General features: G+C 40.3%; 1 protein-coding gene across 2 annotated transcripts; it reads left to right on the plus strand.

The window, feature by feature from the left end:
• Positions 1-10,943: 10,943 nt before the first annotated feature.
• NEXMIF (neurite extension and migration factor) lies at positions 10,944-18,587 on the plus strand. Of its 2 annotated transcripts, XM_089904358.1 has the most exons (3): positions 10,944-11,330; positions 12,028-16,402; positions 16,999-18,587. In XM_089904358.1, exons 1-3 carry the CDS (start codon positions 11,252-11,254, stop codon positions 17,090-17,092), a joined length of 4,548 nt encoding a protein of 1,515 aa, XP_089760484.1. In that variant the 5' UTR covers positions 10,944-11,251; the 3' UTR covers positions 17,093-18,587. The 2 variants fall into 2 exon arrangements, with proteins under 2 accessions (XP_089760484.1, XP_089760483.1); XM_089904357.1 differs by having other exon boundaries at positions 12,028-18,587.
• The last annotated feature ends 2,923 nt before the right edge of the window (positions 18,588-21,510 follow it).

Raw genomic sequence — 21,510 nt, forward strand, 5'->3', positions numbered from 1 at the left:
AAAGACAAGGAAGGACACTACATAATGATCAAGGGATCAATCCAACAAGAAGATATAACAATTGTAAGTATATATACACCCAACATAGGAGCACCTCAGTACATAAGGCAAATGCTAACAGCCATAAAAGGGGAAATCAACAATAACACAATAATAGTGGGGGACTTTAACACCCCACTTTCACCAATGGACAGATCACCCAAAATGAAAATAAATAAGAAAACACAAGCTTTAAATGATACATTAAACAAGATGGACTTAATTGATATTTATAGGACATTCCATCCAAAAACAACAGAATACACATTCTTCTCAAGTACCCATGGAACATTCTCCAGGATAGATCATATCTTGGGTCACAAATCAAGCCTTGGTAAATTTAAGAAAATTGAAATTGTATCAAGTATCTTTTCCGACCACTACACTGTGAGACTAGATATCAATTACAGGAAAAAATCTGTATAAAATACAAATACATGGAGGCTAAGCAATATGCTACTAAATAACCAAGGGATCACTGAATAAATCAAAGAGGAAATCGAAAAATACCTAGAAACAAATGACAATGAAAACACGATGACCCAAAAGCTATCGGATGCAGTAAAAGCAGTTCTAAGAGGGAAGTTTATAGCAATACAATCCTACCTCAAGAAACAAGAAAAATCTCAAATAAACAATCTAACCTTATACCTAAAGGAAATAGAGAAAGAAGAACAAACAAAACCCAAAGTTAGTAGAAGGAAAGAAGTCATAAAGATCAGAACAGAAATAGATGAAATAGAAACAAAGAAAGCAATAGCAAAGATCAATAAAACTAAAAGCTGGTTCTTTAGAAGATAAACAAAATTGATAAACCTTTAGCCAGAGTCATCAAGAAAAAAAGGGAGAAGACTCATATCAATAAAAGTAGAAATGAAAAAGAAGTTTCAACTGACACCACAGAAATACAAAGGATTATGAGAGTCTCTTACAGGCAACTATATGCCAATAAAATGGACAACCTAGAAGAAATGGACAGCTTCTTAGAAAGCTACAACCTTCCAGGGCTGAACCAGGAAGAAATAGAAAATATGAACAGACCAGTCACAAGTACTGAAATTGAAACTGTGATTAAAAATCTTCCAACAAACAAAAGTCCAGGACCAGATGCCTTCACAGGCGAATTCTATCAAACATTTAGAGAAAAGTTAACACCTACCCTTCTGAAACTCTTCCAGAAATTTACAGAGGAAGGAATACTCCCAAGCTCATTCTACGAGGGCACATTAACCTGATACCAAAACCAGATATCACAAAAAAAAGAAAATTACAGGCCAGTATCACTGACAAACATAGAAGCAAAAATCTTCAAACAAATACTAGCAAACAGAATCCGACAGCACATTAAAAGGATCATACACGATGATCAAGTGGGATTTATCCCAGGGATGCAAGGATTTTTCAATATTCGCAAATCAATCAGTGTGATACACCACATCAACAAATTGAAGAATAAAAACCATATGATCATCTCAATAGATGCAGAAAAACACCCATTTATGATAAAATCTCCCCAGAAAGTGGGCATAGAGTGGACCTACCTCAACATAATAAAGGCCATATATGACAAACCCACCACAAATATTATTCTCATTTGTGAAAAACTGAAAGCATTTCCTCTAAGATCAGGAACAAGAGAAGGATGTCCACGTTCACCACTATTATTCAACATAGCTTTGGAAGTCCTAGCCATGGCAGAGAAGAAAAAGAAATAAAAGGAATCCAAACTGGAAAAGAAGTAAAACTGTCACTGTTTGCAGATGACATGATACTATATATAGAAAATCCTAAAGATGCTACCAGAAAACTACTAGCGCTCATCAAAGAATTAGCTAAAGACTGGTGGGGAGGCTGTCTATTCCCAGCTTCAGCCCATGAATGCCTCTGCTTGTTTCTGTCCACCCCTAATTCAGGTCTTATTGCATACTAGGTTTTCTGGCATTTGTATAGTGCTTTAATATAGACAATGCATTTTCACATGCTTTCTCATTGATTTTTGATCATATGCACTTGCTCTTTTTGGAAATTCCTTTAGGGTAATATCACAAAGGATGGTGCAGATAAAAATAGTGAGGGAGGGAAAAGTAAGAGGAAGGGAGAGCCAAATGTTGAACCACTGAGCTATGCCAAAATGCAGCCACTATAGCTGCTGCCCAGGAGCCTAATAGCAAAGAGGACCCCTCCCTTAAACTGATGGCTGCCAAATATTAAGGCAGAAAGAACATACAGAGCCCTGTCATCAGCAGCAGCACCCTATTTGCTGCATCTGGCAGGACTGGGGTGGGAATGTACAAAAATCAGACAAATACAGGAAGGGACATGAGAAGGAAGAGAGTAAAGAGTTCCCTCAGGTGTGCATTATAGGATCACCTCAGTATCACACAAAACTTAAATCAGAACTCTTAATATATGTGATTTTTTTCCTTGTACATGGAATTTCTTTCTTTTTTTTTTTTTTTTTGCGGTATGCGGGCCTCTCACTGTTGTGGCCTCTCCCGTTGCAGAGCACAGGCTCCGGACGCGCAGGCTCAGCGGCCATGGCCCACAGGCCCAGCCGCTCCGCGGCATGTGGGATCTTCCCGGACCGGGGCACGAACCCATGTCCCCTGCATCGGCAGGCGGACTCTCAACCACTGCGCCACCAGGGAATCCCCGAATTTCATTTTTTAAATTAAAAAAAAATTAAATGAATTATAGATTGCTCAAAGTTAGAAAGACCCTTAGATATAATTTACTTCAATTCTCTTATTGTATAGCTGATAAAACTGAGGACCAGAGAGGGAAAGGAGCTTACCTGAGGACACCCAGCTAGTTAGTGGTTGTACTCCATCCATTATATGATATCACTTCTTATATGAGTTTTCCGTGCATAACTTTTTTTAAACATTTTTATTGGAGTATAATTGCTTTACAATGGTATGTTAGTTTCTGCTTTATAACAAAGTGAATCAGCTATACATATATCCCCATGTCCCCTCCCTCTTGCATCTCCCTGCCACCCTCCCTATCCCACCCCTCTAAGTGGACACAAAGCACCAAGCTGATCTCCCTGTGCTGTGCAGCTGCTTCCCACTAGCTATATATTTTACATTTGGTAGTGTATATATCTCCATGCCACTCTCTCACTTCGTCCCAGCTTACCCTTTCCCCTCCCCGTGTCCTCAAGTCCATTCTCTATGTCTGCATCTTTATTCCTGTCCTGCCCCTAGGTTCTTCAGAACCATTTTTTTTTAAGATTCCATATATATGTGTTAGCATACGGTATTTGTTTTTCTCTTTCTGATTTACTTCACTCTGTATGACAGTCTCTAGATCCATCCACCTCGCTACAAATAACTCAATTTCATTTCTTTTTATGGCTGAGTAATATTCCATTCCATATGTACCACATCTTCTTTATCCATTCATTTGTCGATGGACACTTAGGTTCCTTCCATGTCCTGGCTATTGTAAATAGAGCTGTGCATATCTTTTGAATTTTGGAATCTTTATCATGAGAGATAACATAGATTCATACCATACTTTTGAGATATATAGAATTCTTTTTAGCGTTTTACTGTGATCATCTTTTTTTGATGTCTCTCTCATCCTTAATATTTTTAAACTTATACGGCTCCTCTTTTAAGCATGTTTTCTGTACTTAAAGGCATCATACCTCCATATTTCTAACCTAGTATCATTAAATCCTGGTAGATATTAGAAAATTGAATTAGCCAGGTAGCATTATGGGTAAGTATGTGCTCTCTGTACTAATGCTGATTCTGTCATCCATCAACTGACTGGAGCTGAACTGGGAAGATTAGACTAGATAGATCTCAGCTAGGCTAACCTGGAAACCTTCTGTGGACCTGTTCGCTACAACAGTCCTATCTCATTGATCCGTTTCAGTCCCTAACCGAACCTGTAGATCTATAACAGCTTGCTGGTCAGTTGCCTCCTTTCCAGTATGACAGCTAAGACCTTTGTCAGCTCCACTATCCATGTTGGACCTCACAACTGGCTTATTACTCACCTTGAACATCCTGGCACTGTATTTCTAAGGCTACTCTAACCTGGAATCCAACCACCCCTAATGCTCCTTTTACAACCATCTATTAACTCCTTGACCTCTCTCTTCTCTCTATATGCCAATTCCTGCTCTCTTGCCTGCCACATCTAAATCATTTTCCAAATCTATACAGCACACCTCTGCAGTTCTACTCAAATTTAACATCTTCTTTCCATTTTTATTTCCTCCTCCCTAATTCTAATCTTCTTGACTACTCACACCTGAACATCGCATCTCCTAACCTATTTTCTTAACTCTGATTCTCCCACCCTCACTGGTCCTAATGTTCTAATCATAGCATTCCTCTGCTCAAAACCCTCAGTGTCTTCCTGAGTTAGGATTTGGGTGGCCTCCAGAGTATAGTTCTTATTTTTCTTTTTTCTTCTTTTTTTTTTTTGCTGTACGCGGGCCCCTCACTGTCGTGGCCTCTCCCGCTGCGGAGCACAGGCTTCAGACGCGCAGGCTCAGCGGCCATGGCTCACGGGCCCAGCCGCTCCGCGGCATGTGGGATCTTCCTGGACTGGGGCACAAACCCGTGTCCCCTGCATCGGCAGGCGGACTCTCAACCACTGCGCCACCAGGGAAGCCCCAGAGTATAGTTCTTACCTTTTCAATCATATCTTCTTATATGTACCTGATACAGTAAGTCCCCTACATACGAACCTTCAAGTTGCAAACTTTCAAAGATGCGAACATGTGTTTGCTTGTCCATTCGTGTAAGTTAGTTCACGTGTCTGGCGTACACTGTTACATGCGTGCATCCTCTACAAGTGGTCATGCTTTTGTGTACTTTACAGTACTGTATAGAGTACAGTAGTGCAGTATCTATATTTCAGCCCAGGATGTCCGGAAGCAAGCATAAAAGCAGAGGTGATGTAGCTGGTACTGCTAAAAAGCGCCAAGTGATAACAGTGGAAAGAAAAGTGAAAGTAACTGAGAGAGTGGAGAGAGGTGAAAAGATGGTAGACGTCGCTCATTCTTATAACATGAATCATTCAACCATTGGCACGATTCTAAAGAACAAGGACAAGATCATGGAACATGTGAAGTCTGCTGTGCTGATCATGTCAACAATAATGTTGAAACATGGAAAAGTGATGGAGGAGAAGGAGAAACTTCTCAGTATGTGGATGCAGGATCAGCATCAGCATCGAGTCCTGCTCAGCTTAATGCTGATTCGAGAGAAAGCTAAAAGCCTTTATGAAGACTTGAAGAAGAAACACGGAGAAAAATCAGAGGGTGTATATTTTAATGCCAGCCATGGCTGGTTTCATTGGTTCAAAGCTAGAGCCAACATTCACGAAGTAAAAGTGGTGAGGCAGTGACTGCAGCTATGGTAGCTGCCTGGCAGTTTCCTGAAATGCTACTAGAAATTATTGATGAAGGCACGTATTTACCCAAGCATGTTTTTAATATGGATGAGACAGGACTGTCCTGGAAGAGGATGCCAGACCAAAGTTACATCAGTAAGGAGGAAAAGTTGGTGCCAGGCTATAAAGCAGCAAAGGATAGGCTAACTCTGTTATTTGGTGGCAATGCTTCCGGCGATATGAAGCTGAAGCCTCTCTTAGTTTATCATTCAGAGAACACAAGAGCCCTTAAAAACATAGCCAAGGGCTCTCTTCCTGTTGTGTGGAAGAGTAACCCCAAAGCCTGGATTACACAGGCCATTTTCCAGGACTGGTTTTTCCACCACTTTATCCTGGAGGTAGAGAAATATTGCTTGGAGAAGGACGTCCCATTCAACATTCTTTTGCTGCTTGACAGTGCTCCGGGCCAACCCCCATTCATGGACGACTTTCATCCCAATGTCAAAGTAGTGCATCTGCCACCGAATACTATGTCGTTCATCCAACCTATGGACCAAGGAGTTATAGTGACTTTCAAGAAATATTATTTATGTCACACTTTTCATTAGGCAGTAAAGGCAAGTGATGAATCAGGATCAACCTTGTGACAATTTTGGAAGTACTATAACATCTACAAGGCCATAAAAACATTGACTTTGTTTGGCGTGAGGTTACGCCAGTCACCATGAATGGGGTTTGGAAGAACTTTTGCCCTCAATTTGTTCACGATTTTCATGGATTTGAGAAGGTGGATGAGGAGTCCAAAGAGGTATTCAGCAACTTAGTGACCCTCAGTGAGAAGCTGGAGCTAGATCTGCAAGAGGACGACTTCATCGGACTCCTTGCTGTGCAACACGAGGAGCTTACTAATGAAAACCTGATGGAAATGGAGGCCCAGAGAAAGGACTAAGAGAGACGAGAGGAAGAAGAAGTAACTGAAGAACTGAAGAGATTCACGATGCAGGAAATGGCAAGGGGATTTTCTTTATTTGAGGAGGCACTGTTAATTTTTGAGGCACAGGATCCGAACCTAGAATGGTACACTAAGGTTGCAGCAGCCGTTCACAATGCAATCCAGTGCTACCGTGTCATCTATGACGAGAAAAAAGAGCTACTACCTAGACGTCACTGGATCGTTTTTTCAAGAGGGTAGATAGAATTGAATCCAGCAAGGAGCCAGAACCTGTGCCATCAATGTCAGGCGTGAGTGAAATTGCAGCTTGTCCTCCATCTCCTATTGCTGAGAATCCTTCAGCTCTACCATCTCCCACCTCCTCTCCCTCCTCCAGTCAGTAACTCTTCTTGGGTGTTTACTTGATGCCAGCTTCTGTATGCCAGCTGTTGTACAGTACTACTGTACTTTTCAAAGTACTGAACTGTAAGATTAAAAATGTTTTCTTTAGTTTTGTGTTTGTTTATTTTTTATGTATTATTTGTGTGAAAAGTATTATAAACCTATTACAGTACAGTACTATATAGCTGATTGTGTTAGTTGGGTACCTAGGCTAACTTTGTTGGACTTACGAACAAATTGGACTTAACAGACATGCTCTCGGAACAGAACTCGTTTGAACATAGGGAACTTACTGTATTTTAGCCAACCACTACTGTTCCCCAAATTCTCCACCATCTTTTCCTACCATTCAACATCATCTTCTAGTCATGTTTTACAGAGTATATACCATGTTCTAAGCACTGTTTGGGCTAAGCCCTGTGGAGGTGAGGGGTGCTTAGTCTTTTGAGGGTATCAGATATAAAGAAGTAATGTTTATATAAGGTGATAAACACAGAGGAGAGCAAAGTTCTTTGGGAACCAGAGAAGGGAAGGGACAAATTTTGTTTGGGGTGGGAAGAGTCAAGGAAAGTGTCAGGGAGACTTTGAGTAGGGAATAGGAGAGGGAGATGAAAGAGAAGCTGGAAGTGGGGGGAAGAAGGGAAGGAATAGAGGAAGGGGAAAGAGTGGGGAGAGGCATTCCAGGCAGAGAGAATATCAAGAGCAAGACTCCTAGAAGCAAAAAATGGTCTAGCATATTAATGAAACAGAGAGAGTTAGAATATTTGAGAGTATAGAGGGGAGGTGAAGAGAATGAAAGGAGAATACAACTTGAGAAGTTGAATATTGATTGAAAAGGGTGTTATATGCAAGGAAAGTTGTCAGGCCTATGATTCTGTAGCAGTTGTTTAGATAGACTGGAGTAGGGAGAGACTCATGGCATCTCATGAAGTTCCTTCAGCCTGGAATGCCTTTCTCTCCTCTATACTTTTCCATCCTCACCTCCTGAAAGACCATCCTTCAAGGTCCATCTCAAATGCTGCTGCTATTAGTGAAGGCTTCACTGATTTCCCTCCTCTCTAGAAGTGGAATAATTTCTCTCCATTTTGAACTCCTGTAGAAACTTTTTGCCTCTCTTTCAGTGTATTATATATTTATTAGAATTTGTCTATGGCTTGTTTTCCCCCATAGACTCTGAGCACCTTGAGAACATGGATCTAGTCTCAGTCACCTGTCTTTTCCACTACAGTTTCTGGTACACCACCACGACCACAGGTAGTACATAGTCAATTTGTTGAATTGATTTAAACTGGTATTCTAGAGATCAGCACTACTCCAGTCCCAAAGGCTATGTTGTCCCAGGTCCATAGGCAGAAATATGATATACTTTCTTTCCTTGTTACTTTTTTCAGCTGGGAAAGGCCAAGGACAGCCCCCAACACAAATGCTCGTGTGGGTCATCTAGACTGGGAGTATAGAGGGGAGGTGAGGAGAAGACCTGAGCCTTAAAGACCTTTGGGCAAGAGCATAGCAGCCTACTGGGACAGGATCTATGAGCCCTCTTCAGGCCCAACTGAGGGGAAAGCCAAATAGGAGTGGTTGCTTTTCCACTTTAAATGAGCATTTTCTTGCTTCAAAATACCTGTCTCCATGCTAATGTTAGATCAGTGCCGTTACACACTGTATGATTTACCATGATCAGCAAAGCAACTTATTGTACATTATTCCAAAAGTGTTAATCAACTTTAGCTCAAAATAGATTTTAATAACCCCACAAAATTTGCTATCTTAAAATGCTGATCAGTTGGGAAGAGCTAAAGCAAGCCCAGAGCTGTTTGTATTGTAGCTATAAAGAATTATAATCCCTCTCATGAATCATTTTTTATAAGCAGCCAAGGTATAAATAAATAAAAATGTGGGAAAATACATACCTTTAAGTTGTGTCATTTAGAGCTAAGATTTGAAAAGTCATAGGAAAGAACTGAAGGATTGTCTGCTCAGGATTTAGCCTTCTAATTCTGTAGGAAGAAAAAGCCCAAATAATTGATAATCATTAAGTTAATATCTAATATAGTACCTTTGTTAGTATCTAAGTTAGTATCTATGATACTCAGTTTGCCCTTTTGAAAAAAATAAGGGAGTTGCCTGGTGGTCTAGTGATCCCTGGTCAGAGATCCAGCCACACTGTGCAGCCCAGAAAAAGAAAAAAAAAAAAGAACCTAGTAGAACCAACCTTACAAGGTGATTGTTAGTACAAAATGAGATAACTTCTGTAACTCTATCCAGCCCAGCACCTAGTGCTCCCTTCCTTTCCCCTTCCCAACTTATCAAGCTCCCATACCCCTCTCCACCTCTTCTTTATCTTTTGCCAAAGCATATTTCCTCTGTTCTCAACCCTTTAAGATTCCATTTACTGCAGAGCCATAAATCCTGGCTGCTTGGACAGATTTTTCTGAGAGGAAGTATATGTTCTTAGGGAAATAACATCCCAGAGTAGAGTTACAGTGGCACTAATATGTCCCATGACAAGTATTCTTGTCATGTCTGACAAGATTGGATAATTCTTGATACTTAAGTGCATTGCTCCTGTATATATTTTATGGTACATTAATTTTTGCTAATAATCAATACTTGTCTGAGGCAGCTGTTCTTTATTTCATTATCTGAAAGGGGGTATAAGTATAGATCAGTAACCTGTGGAAACGTCTCTCTACAGCCTTGTTTTGGCCAGGGTTTGGAAGTGGTAAGAATAGAGAAAGCATTTGTGTTCTAAGAAAAAAACACCTGGTTTCTTGATCTGGAGACTTGGGTTCCTTTGTTAGATCTGCCATTATGTTATTTTGTGACTTTATTTTATTTTTTGTTTCTCTGTGCCTTGGTCTTCCTGGTGATTAAAAATGGACTTCCTTGTAGTTAGCCTTAGGCATAAGGGACAAGAAGCCACTAAGTTATTGAAATCTACAAATAATTTGCCCCTTATCAAGTCCTTGGCAAGATACAATTAGTGGAGGGGCTAAAGAAGAGTAAAATGATACCTGAAGTTCTACTGAGTTCCTTTTTTAAAAAAGATACACAGAGTAATCCATGATGACAGTATGATTCCATCTGCCCATAGGGTCCTCTCTGAAGCAGAGGCTCAACCATCTGATCTGTTCATTCGATTCCACCACAAATGAGCCCTCCTTGCCAAAGGATGGTGACTTTGACATTGTTAGCCAAGCATCTCTACCTTTTAGAAATCTCCAGCCCTTCTTTCTGTGTAAATACAACAAGTAAGCATCTCTTTCTCTTTTTCCTGACACCTGTGGTTTTATTGGCTACTCTCAAGTCAGGTCTTGTATAAAATGAGAAGAAAGTTGGGCAATTATGATATATAAATATTAGGGGAACCCAAGATCATCTAACTTTTAAAACACTGAGTGATTGCCTAATACAGACTTCTTATTTTACAGATAAGGAAATAGGCCCAGATAGGATTTAGGGTTTAAAGATTGAATCATTTAAAACTGTCTTATTCCCGCAATGCTGGACCTACCTTTTATAGTATTTGCATGTTTTAGAGTAAGTGAATATACAGTTGAGATTTTTATAATAGCTCCTTGGCCATCAGTAAAGTAGTCTATGCTTTTTAATAAAGGGATGGATCCTTGGCTGAGGAAAAGGTCTAGAGAAAGGGGGTTTGGAATAAATAGAGATGTATAGATGCTGTAGTGGCACATGGTAGAGACCTCCACCTTGAGTGGCTGTGCCTCATATCATTTTGCATATACCCACCCTCCAAGTAGGTGGGCAAGACATGAGGGGCTATAGATATGTGTTCTATACACTAAAAATACCAGATAATGCTGGGACATTTTCAGAAATTCCAGATCTTCTTTGTAGTCACATTTAAAAATCCTGCTGTGGGCTTGGAGAAATATTTGTCAAAACCAGAGCTCAGGTCATGAAAGCCAAGAAATCATGGAAGGAATTCTCTACCTCTTTCATACTTAGCAGTCAAATTTTAAGCACAGAGAAAATATGAATGGGATGTATATGTGTGTATATACGAATTGGCTTGTTTCGTTAAGAGCTTATGATCATCTGAATTAGAGATGAGACAAACAGAAATAAAGCCAATCTCCACATGTACACACCCCTTGTCTCAGGTTAGTCTGGGCTCTACTTTGCGTCCTTCCTAATTGGATGACCATGATTAGGTTAAATGTATTACTATCTGGAAGAAGATGTAAGTTTGCCTGCTTCCTCAGATTTCAGTTTTGAATGGTATGGTAGCCTAGAGGAGACAGAAGGATCTAGAATGTGTGAATGGAGTGTGAGTTTCCAAATTGACTTATATAGTAGGTATAAAATATGAAACAAAAACAATAGTGGCTATGAAGCCAGTCTGGAAAGAGGTAAATTCCAGTGAACATTTTAAAACGTCTCTAGCTGAAATGAGCTTAAAACAGAGAAGAAAATTTGATGACTGATATTATGTATTTGAAATGTGCAGGTTGGACAGCATTTGGACTTGGAATGAAACAATAAGAGGTTCCATTCATGGATAACCAACAAGATAAGGCTGTTGTTGCCTCAGCCAATGGAGAAAACACTATGATTAATGGGGTCAAGGAAAATGGTAAGGGAATTTAATTGTGGTATGTAATATCTCTCCCAGTAGTCCTTTGTTAGTACTATAGATTTTCGGTATCCACAGAGCTGGGGCAAGTTAAGTCTAGGATGCCTCTGAGATAGGAGTTAATCCTAAACTTTATTCCACCAGATCTCTAACTGGACTAGAAGGGTCTCTAAGAGGTATCAAATCCAACCCCTTTGCTCTCCCAAATCATCTCTATCAAATGGATACTTAAGTTCCTCTAAATTCCTGGTGAATTAGAAATATGCTCTGATGTGAAGTTTGGAATGTTTAGATTCAGTAGGAGCTTCCAAAACATAGGTGAGGTCTGAAGGATAGGACTATGCCTCATAGTTCAAAACCATGAATATATCCCATCTCAGCATTTTCCCACCCTGAAAGATTTGACTTTCCAGTTGATCAAGCAATCCAATTTTTTCCTCATTTCTGAGGAGAGTGCCATGTGTGTCTGAAGAAAAAGCTGAACCTAAAAAATATTATTTTTCACTCGCATGAATGTTCAATACAAAATCAAGGTTGTTCTTTAACTCTGTAGTTTCTACTTCAAAAGTTAGAGAAGCTGAAGCTTAGATTTTATATCATAAGATCAAGTACCAGAAACTGATCAAGGGAAAGAGAGTTAATGAGTCTGGTCTAATACCTTTAACTTTATTTCTGTCATTTTTCCCCTTTTCTCTAGATTCAGAGGACCAGGATGTGGCAATGAAGTCATTTGCAGCTCTAGATGCTGCTACACCAATCCAGCCTATACTGGTGGCTCAAAAAGAGAACCTGATGTATCCCAGAGGTCTCCTGCCTCTGCCCTCTAAGAAGCCCTGTATGCAGAGCCCTCCCTCTCCTTTGGGCCTGATTGAAGCACCTGAGCATGCTGCTAATAGTGCTTCTGTGAATGCCATCTCCCTTACATCTGGTGTTTCAAAAGGCCTGAACACATGGTCACTGCCCAATGAGTGTGAGAAAGCTCCTTTTGCCATAATGGAGCCTGCAGGCATGTCAGCTTTGAATGGGGAGTGCCTCATGCAGCCAAGCCGGACTTGCTTGGGCTGCTTCATGGAATCCAAGGATGCAGTAGATCCTGAGCCAGGGATCAGTCTAAAAGTCAGTGATCTAAATAGGGATTATGAAACTTGTGCAGTCTCTGATATAGGGATTCAGTGTATTAATGCTGGAGAAAACATGAAATACGGAGAGCAGCTGCTCTCAGACCAGCTCCTAGGCTTCCCACTGCACAAATCAAGGGCAGGAGATAGACGAGAAGCCGAGAAACCTGACATTGACTTGGAGGACCCAGCTCAGAAAAGTTATTATGAGGCATTACTATTAGATAAGTGCAATACGGAAGAGGCTTTGCTGGCAAATTCCAATCAGGATTGGGGTTACTTTGAGACTTTTATTAGTGAGAGTAAGATTGAACTTCTTGACCTCTGTTCCAAGAATGAGCTGTCTGTCAACTTGTTCTCTGAAGAAGATGTGGATAACTACATGTTCGATGATGATGAGTCAACACTGGGCAGTGATGTCTGCTCCCTGAAAATTCGATATGAATCCTTCCAGGACAACGTTCGAGACAAAACCACCCTTTTGATGCAGGAGGATGCCCAATTCAACTTTTTTCCCAGTGTCTTCACTACCTGCCCCAAGCGGGAGTCTAAGAGTGGGGCCCTGAAGCAGAGCAGTGATCTTTCCCAATTCAAGGTCCCTGATGTGAGCATTATCTGGGGGGAGGAAGATAAAATCTTGGACAAGAAGAAAGGCAAAGAAGAAGGCCAGGAAGACAAAGGTGTAGAGAAAAAAGATGCAAAGGATAATGGAGAAAAATCTGCCTTAAATAAACCATGCAGTGGACCTGAAGTAGAGCAATTTAAGAATCCAAAGCAAGGCCATCTTGCCAATTCCTTGGAGGCATCAGGGAATTTTAGTGATGACAGTTCCTTCATTGAGGTCTCTTATGATGCCATGGGGGAGATCAAGGACTGTAGCCGCTATATGGCTCGGGACACTAATTCTGGCAGCTCCTCCTCCCAGCAGAATTATGGGCTGCGAGCCAAGAGAAAAGTCAGGTATAGTGAAGATTATCTATATGATGTTGACTCACTAGAGGGTGAAAAGGTAAATGAGAGGAAGGAATGGCTGCCAGGTGGTTGTAAAGAGGAAGATGATGATGAATGGTGTCCCAAAAAGAGAAGAAAAGTAACTCGTAAGGAGCCCCCTGTTATTATCAAATATATCATCATTAATCGTTTTAAAGGTGAGAAGAACATGCTGGTGAAGTTGGGTAGGGTGGATGCCAGTGAGACAACAGTGAATTTGAGTGAGACGCAGCTCAACAAATATTCCAAGCTGGCCCCCTTGAAGGGCTTCTGGCAAAAGAAGAAAAAGCAGAGAAACAGCAATTCAGACTCCAACAAAACACCCTTATGCCAAAAGCAAAGCTTTGAACCAGGTAGCTTTGAGGTGTCATTCCTGCCACCTGCTCGCAAACGAAAATCTAAACTTGGCAACAGGCACAGGATTCAAAGAATCCCATCCATGGAAACTTCAGCAAGTGGTAAGCAGGTTTCATTCTGCAATGATGAGAGGCAAGCTAGTAGTCGTAAAGAAGATGGAGGCCTGAAAGGTACACTGAAGTCAGCACCTCTGGCTGCCCCCGGCTGTGCAAATGGATCACATTTAAATGACATCACAGGCCCTGACTCAGTGAAAGTCAAAGCCCAAGATGCACAATTTAAGGGGCCAGAGAGGAAAGTGCTCAACAAAATCAAATTTAAAAGTGAAGCCAGGTTAAAATCCAAGAAAATCAAAGCTGGGCAAGAAAGCAAGCCAGTTGTTCAAATGACCCCTCTTTTGGGAGACCAATCTTCCAAGGCTAATTCAAAGAATGAAGCTATTCCTGGGACCTCAAACGGTTCACATCTATCTGAATTTCATGAGACAAAGGTTGCTAAGAATTCTACTTTCCTACCAACCACTTGCTCTTCTGAAATGCCTCTATCATCTGCTCATGTTGCCAACAATATACCTGTTATCCCTGGAGGGTATTTGCAGACATTGTTAGATGCTTCTGACTTGTCAAATAATACTGGCATTTCATACTTCACTCAGCATTCTCCAGAGCAAAATGAAGTCAGCCTCACTCAAACAGAAAAATCATTTGTACCTCTCCAGCCTGCCCAGGACTGTGTACTTTCCTCGCCTTCTGAGTCTGAGCTGCTTCAATCATCCCAAAACTTCAAAATGGAATCAAGCAACTATGGAAATGTGTGGCCCAACAAACCTACTTCTGGCTCCCAGGAATTCATGGCTGCAGTCTCAAGGGAGATAGTTCCAAACCAATCATGTGAATTTGGAGTCTCCCAAGTAGTTTCCATGGAAAATAACCTCACAGCTACAACATACAATCCGATCTGCCTCAACAGCGGTGGCAGTAGTTGCAACAAGGTCCTGTATGCGTCTGTGCAAGACACCCAGCTCTCATCTGATGACTCTTATCAATTATGTCACTTTAATAATGGAGAGATCTGCTTTCCTTTCCAGCAGGGTCCAGTGAATATGGATGATGGGCGGCTCTTTAGCTTTGATTCCATGGCCCCACTCTCTGTCAACTCAAGCAATTATTGCTCCTTAAGCTTGAAGTCTTGTGAAAAGGATGGTGATGATGATATCACTGATGACTTCCTGGCCCATTGCAGCCCCAAGCTGGTGATCCAGCAGAGCATTGATGAAATAGCACCACTAAAGGAGTCCACTGACCTCCTGGATATCTCCAACTTCACTCCTGACAAATTCCGCCACTCTTCCCTCTCAGAGATGTCCCCACCTGACACCCCCAGTCTTTCCCCTCAGATTACCAGATGTGAGAGTATCAAGACACTAGGAACACTAAAGGTGTTCCAAGAGGGTGTCCCAGGAATACTGGGCAATATGGAAAAAATCAAATGGGACTGCAGTACCCTTTCACGGCAGGTCCAAGTGGATGATGGATTTACTTTAAATAACCATCAGTTTCAATTCCATATGTTCAATGATGAGGATTCTGTCAGCCTGCTCCAAAAAGCCCCTTGCTTATCAGCGTTTAATGATCCATCTGGTCAAATGAGTACTAACAACAAGGTGTCAAAATCAAGAAAGAAAAGTTCACCCAACAAGAGTGGGGCTACGAACCAAAGCTCTTCTCAGAAAAACAACAGGAAAAAAAACCCCAAAGCCAACAACAAAGGGATTGAAAAACCACCTGGCAAAACCTCCCGCCAGGTCCCTAAGTCAACAAAGAAAGGGAAATTCATGGTTGCAGTCAATGGAGAGAAAATGCAAATTGGCATCGGTCGTGGAGGAGGCCAAGTCAACAGCATATCCTCCACAGGGAAGACTTTGGCTGAATGTATCCAGCATAGTGGCCCTGTGGCCTCTATGAAGATGCCAAGTCAGAAGGGACTTTCTGGAGATTGGTCTTTGGGGAAGGAGAGCAGCCCAGGCTGGAGTGACATGAGCATGGGCACCAACACCAACAACCTTCTGGATGATGATCAACGGGAATTTCAGGAGCCTTCTTATATCTTGTCCAACATTGCCTCTGGTATGGCAGATGTGCAGAGATTCATGATGGCCTCCATAGAGCCCCTTTGCGAACCCATGGAGCACCATGGAGACCCCAATATATTCTACTCCCCTGAGTCCAATAGTCTAAAATTAAAAACACTCAAAATATTGGCTGGGACACCACAGGAATCTAAGAAAAAGGCCAACAGTGGCTCTCCAGGAGCCACTAAGAATCACAGGTCCATCAAGGGTGTGAGTAAAAGCAATGGGAAAGCAGCGATAGGTGATCCTGGTCGTGCAAGCATGTCTGGTTATAACGAGGACTCTCGCTCTGCCTTCTTTGATAAAAAGTATAATAACCTGAGCACTTTAGGCAATAATGGACCGACACACAAAAAGTTATATCGTCACAAAACCAGCTCCAAGGCCCTGAGAGATGAGAAGTGTAAGGGAAAGCGTATGGAGCGAGAACAGGTCCACAAGGATGAGGCTGGGACAGCTTCTTTTGAAAAACTGAGGTAATACTGCATCAAAATGGCTGAGATGATGCACCCTTAGCTTTCCTACTCTGCTAAGCCCGCAGTCCCTCATTTTTTTCCCTCTTGAAAGCAGTTTGCATGAAAGAAACTGTCCCATTCCCTTCTTTTTCAAATTAAAACGAAAAGAAAAAAGTGCATGAAAATCCCTATACCTCTAAGCCACACAAAAGATTGGGCAATTTTGTAGTGGCTTGACTAGGGATAAATTCTGACAAGGCTACTTTTTCTGCTAGTCAGCATTAGTTTTTACTTACTGAGAAAATACAACTAAAATATGCTCTTGAATGACTTGGGGAAGGGAAGGACTTTGCAGTGAGAAAATTTTTGAATAACAGAATTTAAAAGTTATATAGACAAAAATGCCAAGATCATTTAAGCAAAAAGAGCATAATTTGGAAAACAAAATCTCATCATTTGGCAATTAGGAGTGCTTTCTAGCGGCCCCTGCTATTTGTATCTTTTTCTGCATCGTACGGCATCTAGTATGATGTAAACAAATTTAGATTGTATGATCCCTTTGTGGGACATACACTAAAGCTAACTAAGATGGCATAAATTGTTTGGTTTTTCTGCAGGGATTCCGACTACAATCTCCTAAAAGCAGAAACAGCATTTTGGGTTTTACCTGTGTTTGAAGAAGAGACTCCCATTTTCCAGAAAGACATTTGATGTTTGTGTTTTATTTCTTTCAAAATATGCCTTGTGGTATGTATGTTGACATGTAAGTGCTTAAAGAAAAGAATTTTAAAGTGTGGGAATAAGTCTTTGGAAGCAAACTTTAATCTGATGTTCTATGTAAAAGACTTTAGAAGTCATACAGTTGCACAAAGTAGTTTATGCACTGTTTACCCAAGGGGAAAGGAAGTAAAACATTGTGCCAAACTACAAAAAAGTGACTGTATTGTATATATTTTTACTTCTATATCAACATTTGGTTGTGAGTATTTGGGGAGCTTGTCCCTGTTAATTTACTAGAAACATTCCAGTGATTCTTGCTATTAACCACCCCCACTTATGTGGATAGCACCTGTAGATCACAGTGGAAAAATATGTTGTGTTACACAATTTACCAAAACTTAAAGGATACTGTTTGAAATGTGCCAAATTTCCTTACCTCATCTCACAGATTCACCCCACAGTTTAAAGCTCATTAATTAAGTTTTAAAATATATATATCTATAAGCATACATACATTATTTTAAAAATTTAAATTCTGCTGTCCTGTGTGGAAACATGAACCATTAAACAAGGCACAATAAAGGTTTGTTTGTTCCATTGTATAAGGGTTAAAGTGTTGGAAAAGTCTGGAAGTCACAACAGCTAAGTCCATCAGGGACCCAAGTATATGCATTTACAGAAACTTTTACAAGGAAACAAAACAGCTGCTTTAAAGTTTGTTTTCTAAAAGCAAAATCTGTAGCTGAAAATTATTTAAAGTGCAAAGTTATATTGCTGATACTTTATATCTCAGTTTTATATATTTTATAATAGTCTGGGATAAATTATAAAATAGCTATAAAATTAACACTAAGATAAATGAAGTACATAGATTGCTTTTATTTAAGTAGTTTCCTAAATGTTTTATTCCAGTTTTGTCAAAAGTGCACTCATATCATGGCTTTAGTGTTAAGTGTTTAATCTTGCAATGCCAATGTCATTTAAAGAAAATGTTAAGGCATCTCAGTTTGACACCTATGAATCACATTCGATAAGCTGAACAATTTGTGATAACAACTAATTGGGGCCATATATACTTAGTCTGAGCATAACTAGTATTTGATGCCACACACTAAACTTAATTCCCAATCTTTAATATAAATTTTTGAAATCACATTTTTTTATTCAAGCCCTTTCCCTTTTTAAAAAATTTCACAGCTTCAGCATCCCTCACGACTAGCTTTTTCTTCCCCTTTATTCACCACTTGACTTCTAACATTTGGTCTATTTTCCTTGCACAGTTGAAGGCCTGTGTGTCTGATGACTGTTGCATTATGGCACAGATGAGATAATGGACGTGAAAGCGCTTTGTAGATCGTAAAGTGCTATAGAGATATAGGGGATTCATATTATTAATATTGTTGGTTGTTGTTGTTGTTACTCTTACTATTCTTACTAATATTGTTACTAACCTATTAACTTGTGAATATATAGGCTGCGGGTGGGAGGGTGGAGAATAAGTGGGTGGGGGAAAAGGGAATTTTAAAAAAAGGGAAGATGTTTCCAAAGGAAAAATTTAAGCAAAATATGAACCTACCTAGTCATTGCCACCTAAATATATTCACAAACAGAGAAGCAACATTTGAAAGTAGTCAGAGAGAAATGGAAGGAAGCCTGTCATATATATAAGTATACACACTTCCCAGTCCATGATTCCTTTTACCAGCCAGCTCTACTACTTACTGCTAGGTAGTAAAATGAACAAGCCTGTGTTCTTGATGGTGTGATTGTGTATGTCTGTGGGGACAAGTGAGTGAAGAGCATTTCATGAGGCTGCTTCAGGCCTATTCCTAGGCTTTGTGTGTGGTGAGTCCTGGAAAATTACTTAATGGAAAGGCACCGGGTGCAACATGTCTCCTGCTCTACAGCAGCCATCCAAAAGGGAAAATAATCAAACTGGAACATTTTCTTCTATTTCTCCACTCTGATAGCTAGCTGTTTTTACTAAATGCTGTGGCTGGTTCCTAGGAACTGGTCTTTGTTTTGTTTTTGTTTTAATTTTTCTGTTTTGCAGCTGAATTTAATTTGGAATAACCAACTCTGCCTGTACTGTGATCCCCAAGACTCCAGATCTCAAAGTCACCTGTTAGCTTATAGGAATGGAGTGCTCTATATGTAATCAAAAGGTGGCAGTCAAATAAGGAATAAAGAAAATGTTCCATGAGTACAATGTGTTTTATAAAAATAAATATGGGAGAAGTTGTACCAGTTTTTCTCAGTATCAGTTCAGCTTTGGAGAATGGGGTGAGGTGGGGTAGAAGGACAGCCTGAAACTGTTGGAAATAAACAATTTCCAGAACTTGTCAGAACTTGTCAGAACTTGCTATCATGAGTCCTTTGGAATGGATACTCTTTCAGTTGCTCCTATGGAGCCCATTAGGAGCCAATTCTAGAACATGGTTCATCCCTTTCTCCAAAGAGAATTGCCATTTTAAAGTACCTTTTTTCTTGGCCTACAGTGCATTATATGTTTTTAAGATTAAATTAGTGATTTGTAACCGATCATTTTGTACCAAAATGTAACAGGAAGCTGAGTTTGAAAAATGAGCAACAGGATAAGGCAGAAGATGATTATTCTCTTAATTGCACTTAATATCCCTCTCAGTACATTATGTTCTGAGTTCTTCAGTTTTTAGGGCTTTGTTGGTCCTGTCTCTGCTCTCACAATTCATTTTCTTCCTGTAACAGCATAGTAGGCCTGACTTTTTGTAGATCCCTTATTCAACCAGCTGCCTTAGTGGAGTGAGGACCAGTGATAGAAAAGTAGTGTTTTGCCCTATCGTTGATATCTCAAGTCAGCTATATGGAACTTTCCTTGGTCTGAAATCCCTGATTGCCACTCCCTTCTAACCTCTGCTCTCTGAGAAGCTGCTTCCTATGAATTCCTCCCCAACAGAATCCCATTTAATCTTACTTTCCTGGGAATGGTATTCTCCCGTATTCTCCTTACTTAATTTCAATTCTTGATCTTAGAATTTTTCTTCTTTTATAATCTTATATTCCACCTCCCCAAAGTGTCAGACTATAAGAACCTTAGCCAGGCTACTTTCTTCCAGAAGCTCAGAGGGAAACCTTCTCACTCTTAATTACTTTTAATTGCCTTGGCTACTTTCAAATCTAATTTTAAACGTGAACACACACATGCACACACACATGCAGAATTATATTGCATGACTAAGGAAAATTGGAAACTTCTTTTCCTTGAAGATCTATAAGAATAGATCTGATCCCTTTCTGCCCTGGTTAGTTGCTGGACTATGTGGAGCAGGGTGCTGAAACAGTGGCCTTGACCAAGGTTCTTCGAGACTTTGGGCGTTACGTTTGGTCTGTGACAACTGGCTTGAACCAGTGGCCTCTCCAGTGTCTCATATACCAGCTTCTTCACATGCTGCTTCCTCCCTGCTTTCTCTTCTGACTTGTTACTTTGTGCAATTATGTGTTAAGGCCTTACCTTTTCCTAAATGTTTTCAAACCTCCAGCACTACCTTGACCATCACTTCTTTAGCCATCTCCCTGAAGTCCTTGGTGCTAGGTGGGCTTTGTGACAACTTTCACCTTCTCTGACCTTTTTTCTTGCTGGGAAGCATCTGTATGTGTGCAGGTGGGATAGGGAGGGGGGGTAAGTGTGTATAAAAGAGAGAGAAGCATAAAGGATGCTCACAAGCTATAAACAACTCTGGCTAGCATCCTTTGTCCTGTTATGTGAGGTTCTGCAGTTGTAGTGAATTTCCATTTTAGTGAGTTCTAATTAGCATTTACTGCCTACAGGAGAAAAACCATATCCAAGGACCTCTTAACCAAGCTTGCTCTTACCAAGCTGAATCAGTCTAATGCAGATCTGCCACATCTTCAATTTACAGATGCTCCCAGAACAGTTCCAAGAATTACAGAGAGCTAAGTTTCTGCGCTGAAGAGAATGGAGCACTAGCTAGTCCTATTGCTAGAACTAAAAGTATATGTTTTCTCCTGTATTATTGAGAAATTATCTAATTTAAGGAGTTTTTGTTTTCATTTAGAGATTTTTTAAGTGACTAACCATCACTACAGGAGTATGTCCTTTTTATGAAATAACACTAATATGAAATTCATTTTCTAATCATAAAATTCACTAAGCCCATCATTATGTTTGGAAGATTTAGTACCAAAATCAAATATTTTTAGCAACAAATAGGGATCTTGTCAACACAGTGTAGGCCTGGGATTTTGTAAAGGTTTCTCAAGGACCCAAATAAGAGAGAAAAGATTTTAGGTGGACTGTTTAACTTGGGAAACACTGTCATCAGCTTGAGGGTCCTCAGCCAGCATGGTATTATTTTGATAGCAGTACTCAGGCTACCCTTTAAGGCACACTTTTCACTCAGAGCATTAAA

Source organism: Delphinapterus leucas, chromosome X, assembly GCF_059928025.1.
Source record: "Delphinapterus leucas isolate spDelLeu-1000000601 "Yukka" chromosome X, BTC_Dleu_Yukka2, whole genome shotgun sequence".
NCBI lineage: Eukaryota > Metazoa > Chordata > Mammalia > Artiodactyla > Monodontidae > Delphinapterus > Delphinapterus leucas.

What these genes read in the sequence shown, in the direction of transcription:
- NEXMIF (XM_089904358.1), top strand. Translation starts at nt 11,252, where the DNA reads ATGGATAACCAACAAGATAAGGCTGTTGTTGCCTCAGCCAATGGAGAA. An exon ending in TAATGGGGTCAAGGAAAATG is followed by an intron (nt 11,331 to 12,027) that starts GTAAGGGAATTT and finishes CCTTTTCTCTAG; the next exon opens with ATTCAGAGGACCAGGATGTG. An exon ending in GCTTCTTTTGAAAAACTGAG is followed by an intron (nt 16,403 to 16,998) that starts GTAATACTGCAT and finishes GTTTTTCTGCAG; the next exon opens with GGATTCCGACTACAATCTCC.